The sequence below is a fragment of the Amblyomma maculatum genome, chromosome 1, assembly GCF_055883805.1.
Source record: "Amblyomma maculatum isolate TAMU_Amacu chromosome 1, ASM5588380v1, whole genome shotgun sequence".
Lineage (NCBI taxonomy): Eukaryota > Metazoa > Arthropoda > Arachnida > Ixodida > Ixodidae > Amblyomma > Amblyomma maculatum.
This window is the reverse complement of record NC_139344.1, coordinates 28,211,182-28,226,988: the sequence shown is the minus strand read 5'-3', so window position 1 is coordinate 28,226,988 and position 15,807 is coordinate 28,211,182. Positions and strand designations below refer to the sequence as shown.

General features: G+C 48.8%; 1 protein-coding gene across 4 annotated transcripts in view; it reads right to left on the bottom strand.

The window, feature by feature from the left end:
• The window catches only part of LOC146202005 (voltage-dependent calcium channel type A subunit alpha-1-like), a 489,246-nt gene extending 478,013 nt beyond the window's left edge, over positions 1-11,233 (bottom strand). For all 4 annotated transcript variants that reach the window (XM_084587895.1, XM_084587897.1, XM_084587896.1 and 1 more), the window contains exon 1: positions 11,088-11,233. In XM_084587895.1, coding sequence (XP_084444021.1) covers positions 11,088-11,170 — 83 coding nt within the window. In that variant the 5' untranslated portion in view covers positions 11,171-11,233. The remainder of the gene's footprint in view (positions 1-11,087) is intronic.
• Positions 11,234-15,807: the final 4,574 nt, after the last annotated feature.

The window sequence follows — 15,807 nt, the reverse complement described above, 5'->3', positions numbered from 1 at the left end:
GCGTGACGGTGAGCTGTCATCCTTTCAGCTGCGTAATGTTCACTTTTCAACCAACAGAATGGTTACATTGCCACGTACGTGCATTCGACAACAAGCAGGTGCAAAAGCGGGCGAGGAATTCAAGAATAAAGTAAACCCGGCGGCGACATTATCACCGCGCGCTCTTAATTGTCTGCCATCTGAATCGCACTGAGCCGATGATGTTAGCCGTGCTTCATTTAAGCATGATCAGAGGCATTATATATAGATAACGGGCGTATACATCCCCGCGAACAGTTCCGAACATCGCACGATCGTCGGGGCGTGGTCGTTATAGCTTTGGCAAACGATCTGGCAGCCCTCGTACGAGCTGGCACACACGAGATACCTCAGCTCGCGTGACGAACCGCAAATGAGACTGCCGGCCGCCGGCAGCGGTAAATAAACAACGCCGGTCGAAGGACAAGCCCCAGGAAGCTTCGAGGCGATATACCATCGTCAACGACGCACGCTGACTGGTATGTCTTCTACGACCGCACCGTACGCATGCAAGAGCTCTCGGCACGCCTCGTCGACAGATGTAGTACACGCACTGCGGGCAGCTCGTCGAACTCCTATCATGCCGGGGCCACTGTGAATTATACGGGCGCTATATATAGATATATGTATATGGGCGGGTAGATCTCATTCACTCACTCGATTCGTTCCAGATGTTATGATGCCTAAGCCAACAAAAGACTCGTGCAGACCTGCATCTGTATATTTCTGACTAAATGAAATATAGTGGTTCCTGTTTCAACTCCACTTCTTGCGTCATCGGTTCGAACTGCAATTATAAGCAATTTATAGGCACAGTGGAGATATATCTTTGCCCGCCATCTTTGCAAGGTGACGGAAATTTGAGGGTTTTATGACAGTGGATTGGTACCAGAAAACTCTACCAGCCCAAGTGCCTTCTAGTACATATATATGCAGGGTCTGAATGCAGCTTCTACTGTGCATGCTCTCCAGGCACCCGCTTGTTCCGGTATGTGTCTACGCTGGTACTTTGCTATTCTGCTAAATATCTCCAATAAGATGAGAAACGGGCCTCCACGTCGTATTTTCTCTGTTGAGCTCTAACGCATTTCTCCATTCACACATGTTCAGAACACTTACGTTTTCAACTTTAAGTGCTTTGCCAGGCGCAATATTTATTGTATGCTGGCCTTGAGATCACTTTGTATTTTTTCCCGTTCCAACAGCTTTTTTTTTTTTTTTTCTCAAATGACATACCGGCACATTTTCGCCACTTATATAGTGCCTTGCGCTTTCCTCGGAACTTCGCTGCGCGTCAGTTTGCGGACGGTCGTACAACATTAACCCAATAACTTCGAGAAAGAATGATAACAAAGGTCACCTTGACACTTAGGGAAAGAAAAAAGAAAAAATAAGTGCTAAACAGCCTCCCGAAATGACTGCCAGGCCATTGATGCCGAAAAGCAGGAACAACACAACAACATTTGGCCGAACGTAATACGCGAGCCACCAAGCGCCGCAGAAAAATGAAACTTTTTAATAGCCACGAGGCGTAACGACGGGTGAGGCGCTTTTCTTTGGTACGTTTAAGTAAGATTAATGGACTTCGCTGCAGTATCTTCCTCTCCTATCCGTAGTCATCTGGTTACCGCAAAAAAAATAGGAAAAATCTCAGAACTTCGTAAACACGGAAATAAACATGTGGGGAGCTTTTGTCGTCGAAATAATTTATATTAATGCCCTTCACCCGGATCTTCCTTATAAACCACAAAGAAAATCTGTACTGCTGGCTGAGCGAGGAAACGGTGTAAACTTTCACACAAGCGTTGGCACAACAACAACGACCAAAAAAAAAAATGCTCTGCGCACTACAGAAACGTTGTTCGCCCTTCGCCCATCAATGTACGCAAGAACGAAACGCGCGTATAAAAAATGCGAAAGGCAGACGGGGACAGGCGGACTGCGAGCTGCGGAGTAAACTGCGGCGGACGCCCAAGTCCGAGGAACGACCCCCTAGCGTTATTAGATCGGCACAGCTGTATACCGGATAGCCCATCTCGGGCAACCATATACCAGAATAAAAACGTTCGCAAAACCTTTCAGTCATGAGAGCAACCCTTGCGTAGAGGTTCTGCGACTCCTCTCCCTATACAGTGCATCCTGCTCTTTCTCGGATTGGCTGCTTTTGGGCCTCGCATCAAAGCCGCAGATCAAAGGGCTCCCGCGCGCGTTTTATGGATGCGGGTGATGCTTATACAGGACAATACAATGCCGTCGGCAGCCCCTAGCGGCTCGTTTTCATCTCGGCACCCGGCGGACAGAACAAGGCAGGGCTCTGTTGTTCCACAAACGGATCTTAGCCATCCGCGCGCTCTTCGGACTCCGTAATGCGGTGGAAAGATGACATTGTTCTCAATGGAAGCACACCATCATTCAGCAACATGTCGTCTCTTCATTCCGTTTGTTTTCGTTGAGCAGCAAACAGACGAACGAACGAACGAACGAACGAACGAACGAACGAGCGAGCGAGCGAGCGAACGAACGAACGAGCGAGCGAGCGAGCGAGCGAGCGAGCGAGCGAACGAACGAACGAACGAACGAACGAACGAACGAGCGAGCGAGCGAGCGAACGAACGAACGAGCGAGCGAGCGAACGAACGAACGAACGAACGAACGAACGAACGAACGAACGAACGAACGAACGAACGAACGAGCGAGCGAGCGAGCGAGCGAGCGAGCGAACGAACGAACGAACGAACGAACGAACGAACGAACGAACGAACGAGCGAGCGAGCGAACGAACGAACGAACGAGCGAGCGAGCGAGCGAACGAACGAACGAACGAACGAACGAACGAACGAACGAACGAACGAACGAACGAACGAACGAACGAACGAGCGAACGAACGAACGAACGAACGAACGAACGAACGAACGAGCGAGCGAGCGAGCGAACGAACGAACGAACGAACGAACGAACGAACGAACGAACGAACGAACGAACGAACGAACGAACGAACGAACGGACGAACGAACGAACGGACGGACGAACGGACGGACGGGCGGACGGACGGACGGACGGACGGACGGACGGACGGACGGACGGACGGACGGACGGACGGACGGACAAACGAACGAACGAACAAACGAATTCTGGAAAGTTACTGACTCCCGGAATAAGACCTCTAACCGATCTCCAATAAGGCGTATTCTTTGTGAAATGCAGGAGGCATAACAAGACACTGCTGTAGCATCGGAGTGGCTAATACCGGAGGAATTGCTTTGAAGTAGAGTAGCAACAGAAAGGGGGTTTACATGAGATCGACAAAGTCGGGTCGGGTGGGCCTGTCAGGCTGAAAACCGGCTGTCGGGCTCATGTACACGCTAGAGGGTCGAGCTAGACGACCGTCGGGTCGGGTCCCGCCAGCCTGACTGCAGGAGGTGGGTTGGCTCGACACTACCCGCTGGGTGAGGGGCATGTGTACGCAGACGCGTCGGCCAGGCTCCTCCTCTGTTGCCTCCTTGCTTCTTTAAGCCAGCGTAGACCACCTTGAGACACGGACCTCGTTTTTTTTTCTTCATACCTTCTTTCGCCTTTTAAAAAGGTGTTTTTTTCTTTTTTATCTCGAACTTCTGCTCCCTTTTATTTATCTTTAATTGGCAAAACTTTTGCTGATCCGGGCTCCCTCGCCTTCTTTTTTTTTTTTTTTTTCTCAGTTCGAGAGGACGAATAAAAATGGCATCTGAGCATTCCTCCTCTCCCGTCTGTGTCTGCTTCACTTGCTCGAAGCGCTGCGTAGCAGCGATCTCTTCCCGACAGAAACGAGCTCATGTAAACCCGGCCGAGTCGGGCTGGCTTAACCCGACAACCGGCTCCCCCCTACCCGACCCGCTTGCGTTGGGCTCATGTACACAAGGCTAGATAGAGCGCGTCAAGCTTTCTGCGATCGACCTGAGCTGCTTGACTGCTGGAGCGCGTATAGAGTTTTCTTGTCGTTTATGCGAGCTTGTTTTAACTGAGCTCGCTTTAATCATCTCACGCTATAGCCCTTACCCCTTTATCCTAGTGCAGATTAGCAGCATCTAGTAGGTTGCCATCTAGTGGTAACCACTGGTACCATCTGGTACCACCTAGTGGTTACATTTTGCACTATTTACACGCACGTATAAGGCATGCCCGGCCTAGGACGTGGATGCGCTGATTTTACATGCACACGGTCTGCCTCACTGCAAAGTTATCAGCAACGTGCCGCCTTTCCAGTGCATATAAAGTCTGGTTCACATGTAAGCGAAGAGTCTAGCGATTTCTGGCACTGCAACGCAAAAACCTATTTTCAGCTGCTGCGGCGCCTCGAGCGACTAGAGCGACGCAATCACAACAGGTTGGAAATTTTTTGCTCTTGTCGCTGCCGCTCGCCGCTCAGTTCGCTTAGTCGCTTGCATGTGAACCCACGTGAACCAGTCTTAAGGCGCAGAAGTGGAGCATCGCAGTGTAAGAATAAAAAAAAAAAGTTAGTGCACCCAGCTTGGACGCGGGTCAATTGTGTTGGTTATTGGCGAGCAGATGCGCATTCTGCTACTTCTGCTACTTTGCCTACGCTGTAGTCGTGCGTTTGCCAGTGCGCTATTGAAAATGACCGTGGAAACTGTCTCCTGGGGAACGATGTTCATCAAAAGGCACTGGAACCGGTATTCTCAGTGCATTTCGTGCTGTGCAAAGCGCGACTAGTGTTCTCCGCTAAACGGGTAGGCCGTGCACAAGTGTTTTTTGACTAGGTTTGAGCTGACCATCGATCTGAGTTTCCACAAACCAGCTTTCGAGAAGTGCTGTTCTGTTTGCACAATTCGGGCCCGTTCTTTCTTTCTTTCTTTCTTTCTTTCTTTCTTTCTTTCTTTCTTTCTTTCTTTCTTTCTTTCTTTCTTTCTTTCTTTCTTTCTTTCTTTCTTTCTTTCTTTCTTTCTTTCTTTCTTTCTTTCTTTCTTTCTTTCTTAATGGAGCAAGCGCCCCACAGTGGGTCAGGGGTAGAAGCACCCGACTGCTGATTCCGAGGTAGCGGGTTCGACTCCACTTCGGTGGCCGCGCTACTGTGTTTCGATAGAGATGAAACGGAAGGCATCCTTTTGGTGCGCAATGTCAGTGCACGTTAAAAAGACCCGAATGGTCGAAATTTTCGGAGCCCTTCACTACGGCATCCCTCATGGCGTCATTCGGGACGTTGAAGCTCTATAAACCAAACCAAACAAATAGAGCCGGTAATTTAGGTTCGCAAATAAAACCTGTTCTATCGCATTATTACAGCCACTCATGTCGGACGCACCCTCACCACTATACGTACAGCAGAAAAGAGCGCGAAATTCTGTCGACGTAGGCAAACTCCACCAGGGCCTACTCGATATTATTGCCTCAGTGACTGAAGGGAATTGGAAAAACAATTTCAAGGAGCCGTGGGGCGGAAAGAGGGGAACAAAGAAAATGGTTACATGTCAACAAAGCTCTCAGTCCAGAGGGGCTTAGGTCTCGCGCTTCAACCTTCTTTCGAGAAAAAAAAAAAAGGCAAAAAGAAAAAGAAAGGAAAGGAATGCTCGTTCTCCTCGTAGAAAGGGTTGAGCGTAAAAATGGGCGCGCAAATATAGCGACCAAGTGGCTGGTGGCATCGGGCGCGTCGATGACGCAAAGCAACAGCGTTCGGGATCCGCAATTCCTTTCTTCCTCCCACCAGCGTCCAACAAGTGGGCTTGTCGCCGGTGTTTGTTGAAAGGCAGGGTTCCTGGACCTGGTGCCTGCGCGCGACTGTTTTGGCCCGCCTGTAGATCACGCTGCACCGCCACATGCACGGCCGCACCGCAGTCGACGAAGCCGCGAGACGGGTGTCTCTTCAGAGAGGAAGCTTTCTTTTCATTTCTTCTTCTTTCTTTTGTCCTCGTTCAGTTTCTTTTTATTATTATTATTATTATACCGCTTTTTAGAGAACAGAAGCAGGAAGCTCGTCGGCGGCTGGTCCTCGAGCGTCAGCTTGCCGCTTGATCCGCAGACGATGGACCGTAAGCCGCGCGCCGCCATGGGCTTTTCTCGCCTGTAGCCTCACGACACAGTCGCTTTCTCACAATGTTTCACTTTTACTTTCGACCCACGCGCTCTTCTTCTTTTTAATTTTCCTTTGCGCAATCTTAGCTACTTGTCTTTAGAGCCGCTCTGGGAGCAGTTCTGCTTCGCGAACGTAGAAAAGTTTGATGTTACACAGAACGTGCACAGGCCGCAATTGAAACCCGGAGGGGCAAAAGAAAAAGTAACATCGCGATGATTTGGATAGCGATGGCATTACCTCGCAAAGCCGGCTCATGCATAAAGAATGCCAGCACCCGCTTCTGGTTAGTTTTCTTTATTCTTTGAGAGGCGGGAGGGGGGAGGGGGGGGGGGGGTAACTTCTGACTGCTTACTTAAGCACCTACGCATGATATACCGTGTGGCGAGCTTGAAGCGGAGGGAAGAAAAGGCACATGACACGCAAAGATGAACACGACTTCATGGTTTGGTTTGTTTGGTTTGCGCGGTGTAACGCCCCAAAGCGGCTCAGACTTCATGGGGTTGGTAGGTTACATCGGCCGAAAAGGTCAGTTCTTTTACTTATTACTCACAGCTAATCCCGTCTGTGCCGAACAAAACTACGCCGCGGCGAGTGCGGTGGAGCGCCCAAAGTCAATGACGCCTAGAACAGCGCCTTTGAATGCTTAAAAATTACAGACGCGAGCATTTATTTGTTTTCGGGTCATTATCCGTACTTTTTTTTTAACGCACGCATAATTTTTTTTTTAATTAGTGTTCTTTGTTTCAGTTTCATATTGTTTTGCCAACATTTTGTCTCTTTTAAACATGAGTCTTCTACATTATTATTCTCCCAACTTTTACAAAAAAATGGCTCCGAAGTGGACGAGGAAAGGAAAGTTCCGCCGAAGACGATTGATATTGGAAAATACAATTTTAGAGCGAATCATGTATATGCCCTATGGAAGCGTCGTCATGGTATGGATGCAACCGATGTCTCAGTAAGAACAATCCTGTAGCATTCTCTTGCACTTCTTAGCAGCAGCCTACCAATTTAAGCCAGTGTTTCCGGATTTGTTGTCGAGGCATACCCTGCAGCAAGTGCCTTCGCGGTGGGACGTCGGACGCCAATGAATCCTGGTGGCGCTTCCTCATAACACTAGTTGTGGCTGACAATGGGAAGAGCGCCACCTGTGATGCTGTAGAATTACTGCAATAATGAAAATGAGCGCAGAACGCTGCTCGTGAAATACTTGGCTGCACACCGGTTGTATGCTGCCAAATCCCTCACAACCAGCTTGATAAGAAGTGTGTTGTGCACATCCTCAAAAAGCAGAGAACCACGAACGAAGAAGCCGAATCTTAAGAAATGCTTCGTTGGAGATACCAAAATTGCAAGGAAGTGTGCGCATTTTCCAGGTGCATTGTACCGAATGTGAAAACGCAAAACAATTTTTTTCCTCAAATGACATATAAATCTTCTTTCTTTTTTCTTTTTTTTTTTGTAACTTTGGGAAACGTTTACTGTGCACCTAGCTATACAGTCCCACGTTTTCAAAAAAATAAAAAAAATAAACGCGAGTACTGCTGCACGTGAAGACTTCTGTTGCATTAGAGAAGAATAAATCACGATATGTACGAATTTCATAGAAAAGAAGAAACAGAGGCAGCGCCTCTTTAGCCGTAAACATTACCTTGCATGTCATTAAATGCTGAACACGTGACAGTAGGGTGCAGTGTGGTTCTTGGGATAATACACCTGGCGGGAAGACATTGGAATTGCGAGATGCTTACGCCAGCTGCACCGTCCAGCGTGTTTGCGTGGCCGAACAGGGCGCTCACATGCTCGGAAGCACCCACCCAACACGCTACGATGGTACACATATTTCTACTTGATCCCAATCACTGAACTGGCCTGCTACAAGAGATATGGCGGTGCATGTAATCGTGTTGGAAGCTTTAACTCGTGACGGTTGGAAGACTGGTGCCCAAAACAAAAAAAAAGGGCAGTGATTTAAGTATGCAGGTTGAGGATTAAGGATGAGTCACACGTAAAAATAGAAATGATTTGTGTTGAAAAAAAAAAAAAAAACGAATTTATAAACAATGCCGATAAGTGTCTGTTCTCGAGTGCTATGTCGAAATCACTTTTCTGGAAGCTGGTAATGTGAAAAATATTGTTATCTGTGTCTGTGTGCAATGACTCTCGTGCCAAACTGTGTATGGGGCACGAGCCCTTGTCAGGCCTTATTCTGCCTATTGCTCTTGCTCCTATTTCTTTCTGAGAAATAAATAAATAAATAAACCAAATAATAAAAAAAGTTTGACAGCTTGGGTAGATGATAGAAAAGTACCTACAGAATGGTGGCTCCTGGCCGCTCACTTTTTAAAGGGGTACGCTTTTAATTAGGTCAGTCCGTACATTGTTTTATGAGGCTCGTCAAACGAATGAGATTGTAATAATGACAATTAAATCGTACTGAGTAACTGTACAAACGAGCTTTAAATTATTATACCACAAGGTGAGTATCCGCTACATTTGAGTTTTAGTTGTAGCTAAGCTACAAAAATTCGAATCGTGGTCATCACCTTGTATGAGATTTGCTGAACAGGGAAGAATTCAGTTAATATTAAATGCGACTGCGGTGCTTAATCATGCTAACAGATGATGTTGCTAGGGCGCTTTTTTGTTGATGTTTCGTTCAGCTGGTATTCACTTCTGCATTGCTTAAACTTGGGACATCCTGCGTTTGCCACTTCCACATTCCCACCGAATTTCGCTGCCAGGTCCGATACGCTGTGTTACCGTAAGCACAGAACAGATTCGTCACAGCCATCACAAAGGCAGATAATATTTGTAGGATGAACAGGAACCTAATTGTCTTTGTTTTTATTACTACAAGTGATCCGTTCATCTTATTTTCTTTTTCTTTTTCCAGTAAATAAATAAAAAGTATAGAAGCGGAAACACACAGCCCACAGACCCACGCTCTGGCTAAAAATCTCTTTGGGTGGCCGATATTTTCACTGTAGCTATAGTTTATGCCTTGTCAACAATAAAATGCCCGCTTGATCTTATTCAGGCAGAATAAGAAAAAAGTGGAACCTTCCTCAGCCGCATGGTAGCTGTCTTCAAACAATTAATTGGTCTTTGAAGCCCAGCTTCATGGAGTAAGCTCGCAGCACAGGAGCAAAAAAAAAAAAAAAACGCTGGTAGCTAATGTATCATGCCTATTTGATATTTTTGCTCGTGCGAAATGTTTCAGTCCATATGTACCGCAAAGTTTTTTCTACATTATCTAACTGTTTTTGCAATTCCAGCGTGTTTTATCAGTCGTATGACATAAAAAACTCTGTATATAAACACCACGAAACAAGAGCTCATCGTGATTATACGTGTAGTACAGAGTTGATCGCGCTTGTCTATGGGCTCGCGAGCTGTTCTGTGTGGAGCAAGTACGGAAGTAAAGAGAAATTTTAAGGCAGGTACTGACTTGTACTGATAGTACTTGCGCTGTAACGAAGCAACTAATTCGTGCGAACCGCCAGACACACGCACATCCTACCTAACAAAAAGAAAGCTGCGACAAGATTTGGCTTAGTTTGTTTCGCAGCACAGCTCGCGGGCGCTCTGGACAAGTGTGATCGACTCAGTACACTGTAATACCGCTTGCACTGGAGACAAAGAGCAGGGGCGTTGATACCCAGGTACAAATGCATTTCGTAGCTGCTTATTAACATTGTGCAGGTTCAGAACAACACCCCTGCACGCCTCTTTGTGGCAGTCGCAGCCTATAAAGAACTACTTCAAGCCTAACCTGACTTCCTCGCCGCCGACTCTTTATGATTGAATGATTAACAAAGAATTTCCTTTTCGTCTAACTTCCCACACCTCGTGGAACTGCATGCTCCGGGTGCTCCAAAGAATTGCCGCATTGGAAACGGTGGAAACCGTGAGTGCTCAAACCTTAGAGGATACATCAATACGCTGCTGCAATTAACGTTCTCTCGCTTTAGAAACAGGGACACATGCTCGAAACCTTATCAGGTGGAGCGTGCCGAGCCTTCGTGATCGAACGCTTCGCGAGAGCGAAATCGATTCGCTTGCAGCGCTTGGTGCGCAGCACAGTCGACGCTCGTCTCTCGCTGCCGCCTCGCGGTAATGTGCCGAGAATTGATTCAGATGGCGGAGGTAAGCATCTCGCTCCGAGCTCTCCCGACAGTTTTTTCATTTTTGTTTTTGGCTCTTGTTTGCTTAATTCGGTACAAAGCGAGGCATTTGCGCGTTCTGCGCAACGGACTGCGTTCTGCCACGCCGAATGCCAAGAGCGAATCGGTTGCGTCGCGTCATTCGGCGAATATATGCCGCCTTGCGCTCTCCGGCGAGTGCTTGCGGGCGGCCCCAAATGCGTGCGCAGAAACAATCAATCCGATTATGCGACCAGACTCCGGATTCCCTGCGCGAGCATAGAGTAGCGCCTTAGTTCAACCCGTAAAGTTCAGCCGCTCATAGCGACATTGCTGAGACTCAAGAGACAATGGTCGTACTATATGCGCGATGATAGAGAAAGTTGCGTACAAATTTCTTGCGCCAATAGAAAACGTTAATCTTTTACGCACCGCCTCTGCGAGGCTCTGCATGCTACACTTTGGGAGACACAACCAATGACACGGTTATTGCGCGGAAAATAACGATGTGACGCGTATCGCTATCGTTCGCGTAGCCAAATTTACATCGCTCTCGTGAGCGTAGAGAAGTGTCGCCAAACCTTTTTTTTTTTTTCCCTCATTACGTGTCCTTCCAAAGCCAGAATTGACGACTCTACTCGTACCTTTTCACTTAGTACGCTTCTTGCACAGCACCAACCACCCGCTCACTCTTGAAGTGAGCCAATGCGATTGACGCGCAATACGCGCAGAGAGAGGCATGGCACGAGCCGCCAGCCTACTGTCTATTGTGTCCGGATGTCAATACGTAAACGCCGTCCACGCGTACCGTGTCCGGCGTGACGGCGGCGCGCAGCGCGCTGTATAAAGCGGCGGCCTACCTCTGGCGAGCCCGAAGGCGACGCTTTCGGCGCTCAGATATCCGCTCGCGCACCAGGCGCGGGAAGCGCAAGAAGCCCGACATGTCTTCCGCAGTGCCACGTGTCCCAGCTCCTGGCGCGTACACACTGTCGGGCGCACCACAACACAATGCAGCGTCGCCGCAGCTGTGGCCGGCGCAGCCCCTGCGGCCATTGTTCCCAGGCTGATGCGCAAGAGGGTCCCCGCGGCGCATCCACTCCTGGATGTCACGGCGCATGGAGTTCATCGCGCGCAGCTGAAACATTAGCCGCGCGCGGGGAAACCGTCAACGACGATAGGAATGAAAAATAATAAAGAAAAAAAGAATAAAAAAATGCGAGGCGAAGAGCGACTTCTGGCGCACCAGAGAGTCAGCAAGACAGCGGAGCATTCCGACCACCTCGCGACGCTGTTCTCTTCACGAAAGGGAATGCACTGCGTGACGTATATGTCTCATTGAAATTGTCGCACGCTCGCGCGCGTTCGAGAGGCGTAGCGAAAGGTGCACAGGAAGTATTGAGTAACTCGCAGTGCTCGGCGAGACTCCTAGTCATCGACTAACGCGCGCAAAAAAAAAAAAAAAAAAAAAAAAAAAAAAAAAAAAGAAAAGAAAAGTCTGATCGTGTCTTTTATACTCTGTCGTTCCTGCGCATGGAACTACCGGAACATTTCATTCTGAATCAATTTAACAACACGTCAAAAACACCCGCTCGCTGTTTTTAGAGGAAGGGGGGTTTTCAGTAGAAAAATAAAATTAGAGGAAAAACAGCGCGTGATCCCGGCAGCTTTGTTTCCTTTGAACTCCGACACCGGGCAACGAAACGTTCGCGTTGCGCGCATCGTCGGCGCTTACAAACAACGCAAATAATGTGAAACGGAAATAATTTGCCCTGACTTCCATTTGTGAGTTTGCAGAGTTAACGTCCACAGTCCCGTTTTCCGTCGACTGCACTGAGCCATTTCTTCCTTTACCTGATATTTATTTTCCTTTTTTTTTTACCCTTTTTTCTGCTTCGGCACCCGTTTGTACGTGTGTGCGCGCGTGTGGGTGCGAGCGTCCGTGAGCGTGAGTGTGAGTGTTCGTGAGCTCGTGGCTGTGTATGTGTGTGTGCGTGAGAGTGTGCCCGCGTCAGTGTGTGGGACAGTGGCTCTAGAAAACCTGCTTTACTGTTCACGACACCGAACTGGAAAAACGCAAGGGATTCGTTCCTGCAAACAGCTAGTGTGCGTGCATGTAAACGGAACGACCGAACGACTAGGTTTAAAAGGAAGCAAAGCTTGTCAGCTCTCGTTTTCTTGCCCATTTTTTTTTTTCTTCGTTTTTGTGCGCAATCAAAATGAGCCGATTGAATTGAATGGCAATTTAACGGGACTTACATGGCTGCACGGGTGGTCGGTTTCAAAACGAAGTTGAAAGCCGAAATTCCGCGCTGAAAACAGCAGAAACGAAGGCATGCTACTGTCTCAAACACCTGCTGGGCTTTTGGCTCCTGATAACGAAATTTTTTGCCGCGCTGTACATAACAGCAGATCGTTCCAATGCAGCCCCGCAGGAGAGCCCAACGCATGGAACCATACAAGAGGCGACGTGACTTCATTTTGCCAATATAAGCGCGCGACGTTACCTCTGGCTTTTCGTCTATGCGCTCTCTACTATGATTTATCTGATGCCTCTCAGAAAACGAAAATGATATCGGAGCGAAAATTCCTCATTTATACCTTCAATGTTACCCACACGGCTCCCGAGCTTGAGCAGAGCACGGCGCTCGACGCAATCCTGAGCGAAAGTTCTCATAGCGTGGCCAACACAGCCTGAAATTCAGCATTTTGGATGGGAACACATGTCGTCTCGGCAGCTCCCTTTGTTTTTTTTGTAGTTTTTTTTCGACGCAAGTCAACCAACACTAGTGGCACACATTCGTCGGTTCAATGCTTTTCGAAGTCAACTCGGAGCAAATCAGGGGAAAATGTCACAGGGGTTTCTGATTACAGATGCGGCTAATCAGTGATGCAAAACAAGCGCTACGGATGCTCATCGTGCGCTGATGGTCTCGATGGGACTCTTACAGAATATCTAAGCAACAGCACAGTGGTAGTCGCTATAGGAAAACCGCCAATTACGCCTTAGGTCGTTGAGGCTAGGCAGGCCGGACTACGCAAAGAAAAAAAAAAAAGAGAGTTCTGCCGACGTTCAGAGTATTTGTGTATCTAAAGAGGTAAAAAGGCAGCAGCTAAAAAAATATGAAGAACGAAAAGAATTCTTGAAATACCGGTTGAAAGCATGCTGGAATTACATTGCAGTTTAGGTGCAGAAGCCTCGCGAAGTCAAGCAGATGCAAAAGGGCCCTCCTAGACACGTGTATCACGGTTTAAGAAAAACAAATTGTAGCCGCTGCAGCAACTCCGACTAGTAACAAGTATGATGCTCACGTCGATGAATACCACGCCTACGCATGTTCGGGCAAAATACTGACGCTGGAGCGGCGTTCGGAGCGCCTTGTCTTCCATCTCTGACGATTATTCGCTCCTCGAACACCGTCAACTCGGAGAGGCTTATTAACTGGTGACGCAGCGCTTTCTTTCAGGGAAATTTCAGTGGACGACGACGATGAGTTTGCCGCAACTTCATTAGTGCCTCTATGCAGCGCCACATATTTTCCCGAACATCTCCTCTTTTACCCCGAGTGCAGGGGGGAGCTAAATGGCAAACACGAGCTGGGACAAGTGGCGCCGAAATAAACGGGAAAGAAGTGCCTCTGCGTGCGCGTTTTCAAGAGGGCTTAGGGAGTGCGCATTAAGGACCCCCTGCCACCTCGCTCCCGTACAGGAGCCGCCGGGCTGCTCGCGGGAGCGCCAGTTAAAGAGATGTCCCTTGGCGCTTATTTCGCTTTCAATCCCGACAGTGCGCGGCGAAAAAGGGCCAGCTTGCTTATCCCTCACGAAGCAACTTAAAATGCTCAACATGCACCCACTTTCGCATTTCCAAAAAGAGAGAAAAAAAATAATGACCGTGGAATAGAAAAGAGACAAGAGAGGAAGGGGAATCGGGAAGAGCGGGATGGAAGAGTGCAAGCAGATGTAATCCGAGACAAGCTCGAAAGCTAGCAGTAGGGAGACGTTTGAAGACGGCGACCCCGCAGGCACGTAAATGGCGGAATTACATATGAAAAGTGCTGCAGCGCCGCCTAGCAGGCCTTCTGGGGCGGTGACTGCTGGCGATGGGCCCCTCTAGGCAGCGTCGCCCCCGAAGCCGCGGTCGACGGCAGTGGAAGAAACCCCTCCGCCGAGCTATTTCGGGCTCCAGGGCGTCCAGGTAAACGCGCATCGATCGGCTGCCAATCAAACGGAGATTCCCGGACCTCAGTCGCCGGCGGCCCGAGGGCCCGCAACGCTTTCGCCCTTCTCTGCGGCGCTCGTCAAGCGTGCGGCTTTTCAAGCGTCGCTGGTCGATGGAGGTAATCGGACGTGTCTTCGCCCAGAGAGAGAGCGCAGCGGAAAGGATCACGCACAATGGGCGCCAGACGCTCGATGCGCGTACGCGGGCTGCGGCGGGACGGTCCCGTCAATGACACGGGGGTCCACGACGCGTGGGAACGGGCCGCCTGGCGAGCTATGTCGCCGGCTGGGCGTGGCCGTCTAGCGGCGCGCCCTTCCGCGGGTTCGCGGTGGGACGCGCCATATCGCCTTAATGGATTTCCCTGCACTGCTCCCAGCCCCGGTCACTCGCTCGGTCAAAAAAAAAAAAAAAAAAAAAAAAGTCTCCCTACTTCTATACTCTCCCGAGCCGCTCCTTGAGTCGCAGCCAGGGCGGCTGAGAAAATGGGCAGCGAATTGAATGATAACCTGTAAAAAATATTATAAATGCGGACTCTAAGCATGTGACAGCGGTCTCGTCTGTATGTGAACTATGTTGATAGCGTTCGTGCGTAATTAGTGGACTCGGAAAGTACGCAGAGCTCGTTGGCAACCCTTAGCGCAGCTGACAGGTTGCCACGATACCTAAATCTGACCGCGCTCGGGTTCTTGATAAAAAAATAGTAGCAACCTTCTGCGTAACTAACACGGCTTGCCTAATCAATGCTTTTTTAACAAACCGAATTAACAATGTATAAGTCATAAATACAGATATGTATCAGTACATAACCTAAGGCAATCTGTGATGCAGACCTAGATAACCAAGATTTTACGAACGCATCTCGAGCACTCTTCTAGGATAGAGGGCGTATGTTTGTGCGACACCTCGACTGGTCGCAAGTACGTGCTCCAGAACGCTCTGCACGATGTTCGGAGGCGAAGTTCCTCCTTTCATATGACCGCCGTTGAGTTTTACGTAATAGTTTTTGTGATTTTTTTTTTCGTGGCGAACGTCTGGGCGGTCTACTGCTGCTTCAGCGCATGATGGTAAAAGCTGCTTTCCCCCGCCACGGTATGGAAGCTGATCCAGTTAGAGCTATAAATGTCAGTGTCCCGATTCACTCACTAACACTACGGCTTCTGTCCACGCACGCTTCCTATCTATGCGCGATATTCTGCCCGCAACGTTTCCGGCGTTTTTACGAGCCCATTAAATCTTCGCGACTGCAAAAGGGAACAAGAAAAAAAGACGGAGAGAAGATTCAGGTGAATAAAAAGAGAAAGCACTAAGCAGTGGGCCTCGGGATTGCTTTCCAGTGAATCCCCTGCAACATTTCAGACGGCCTT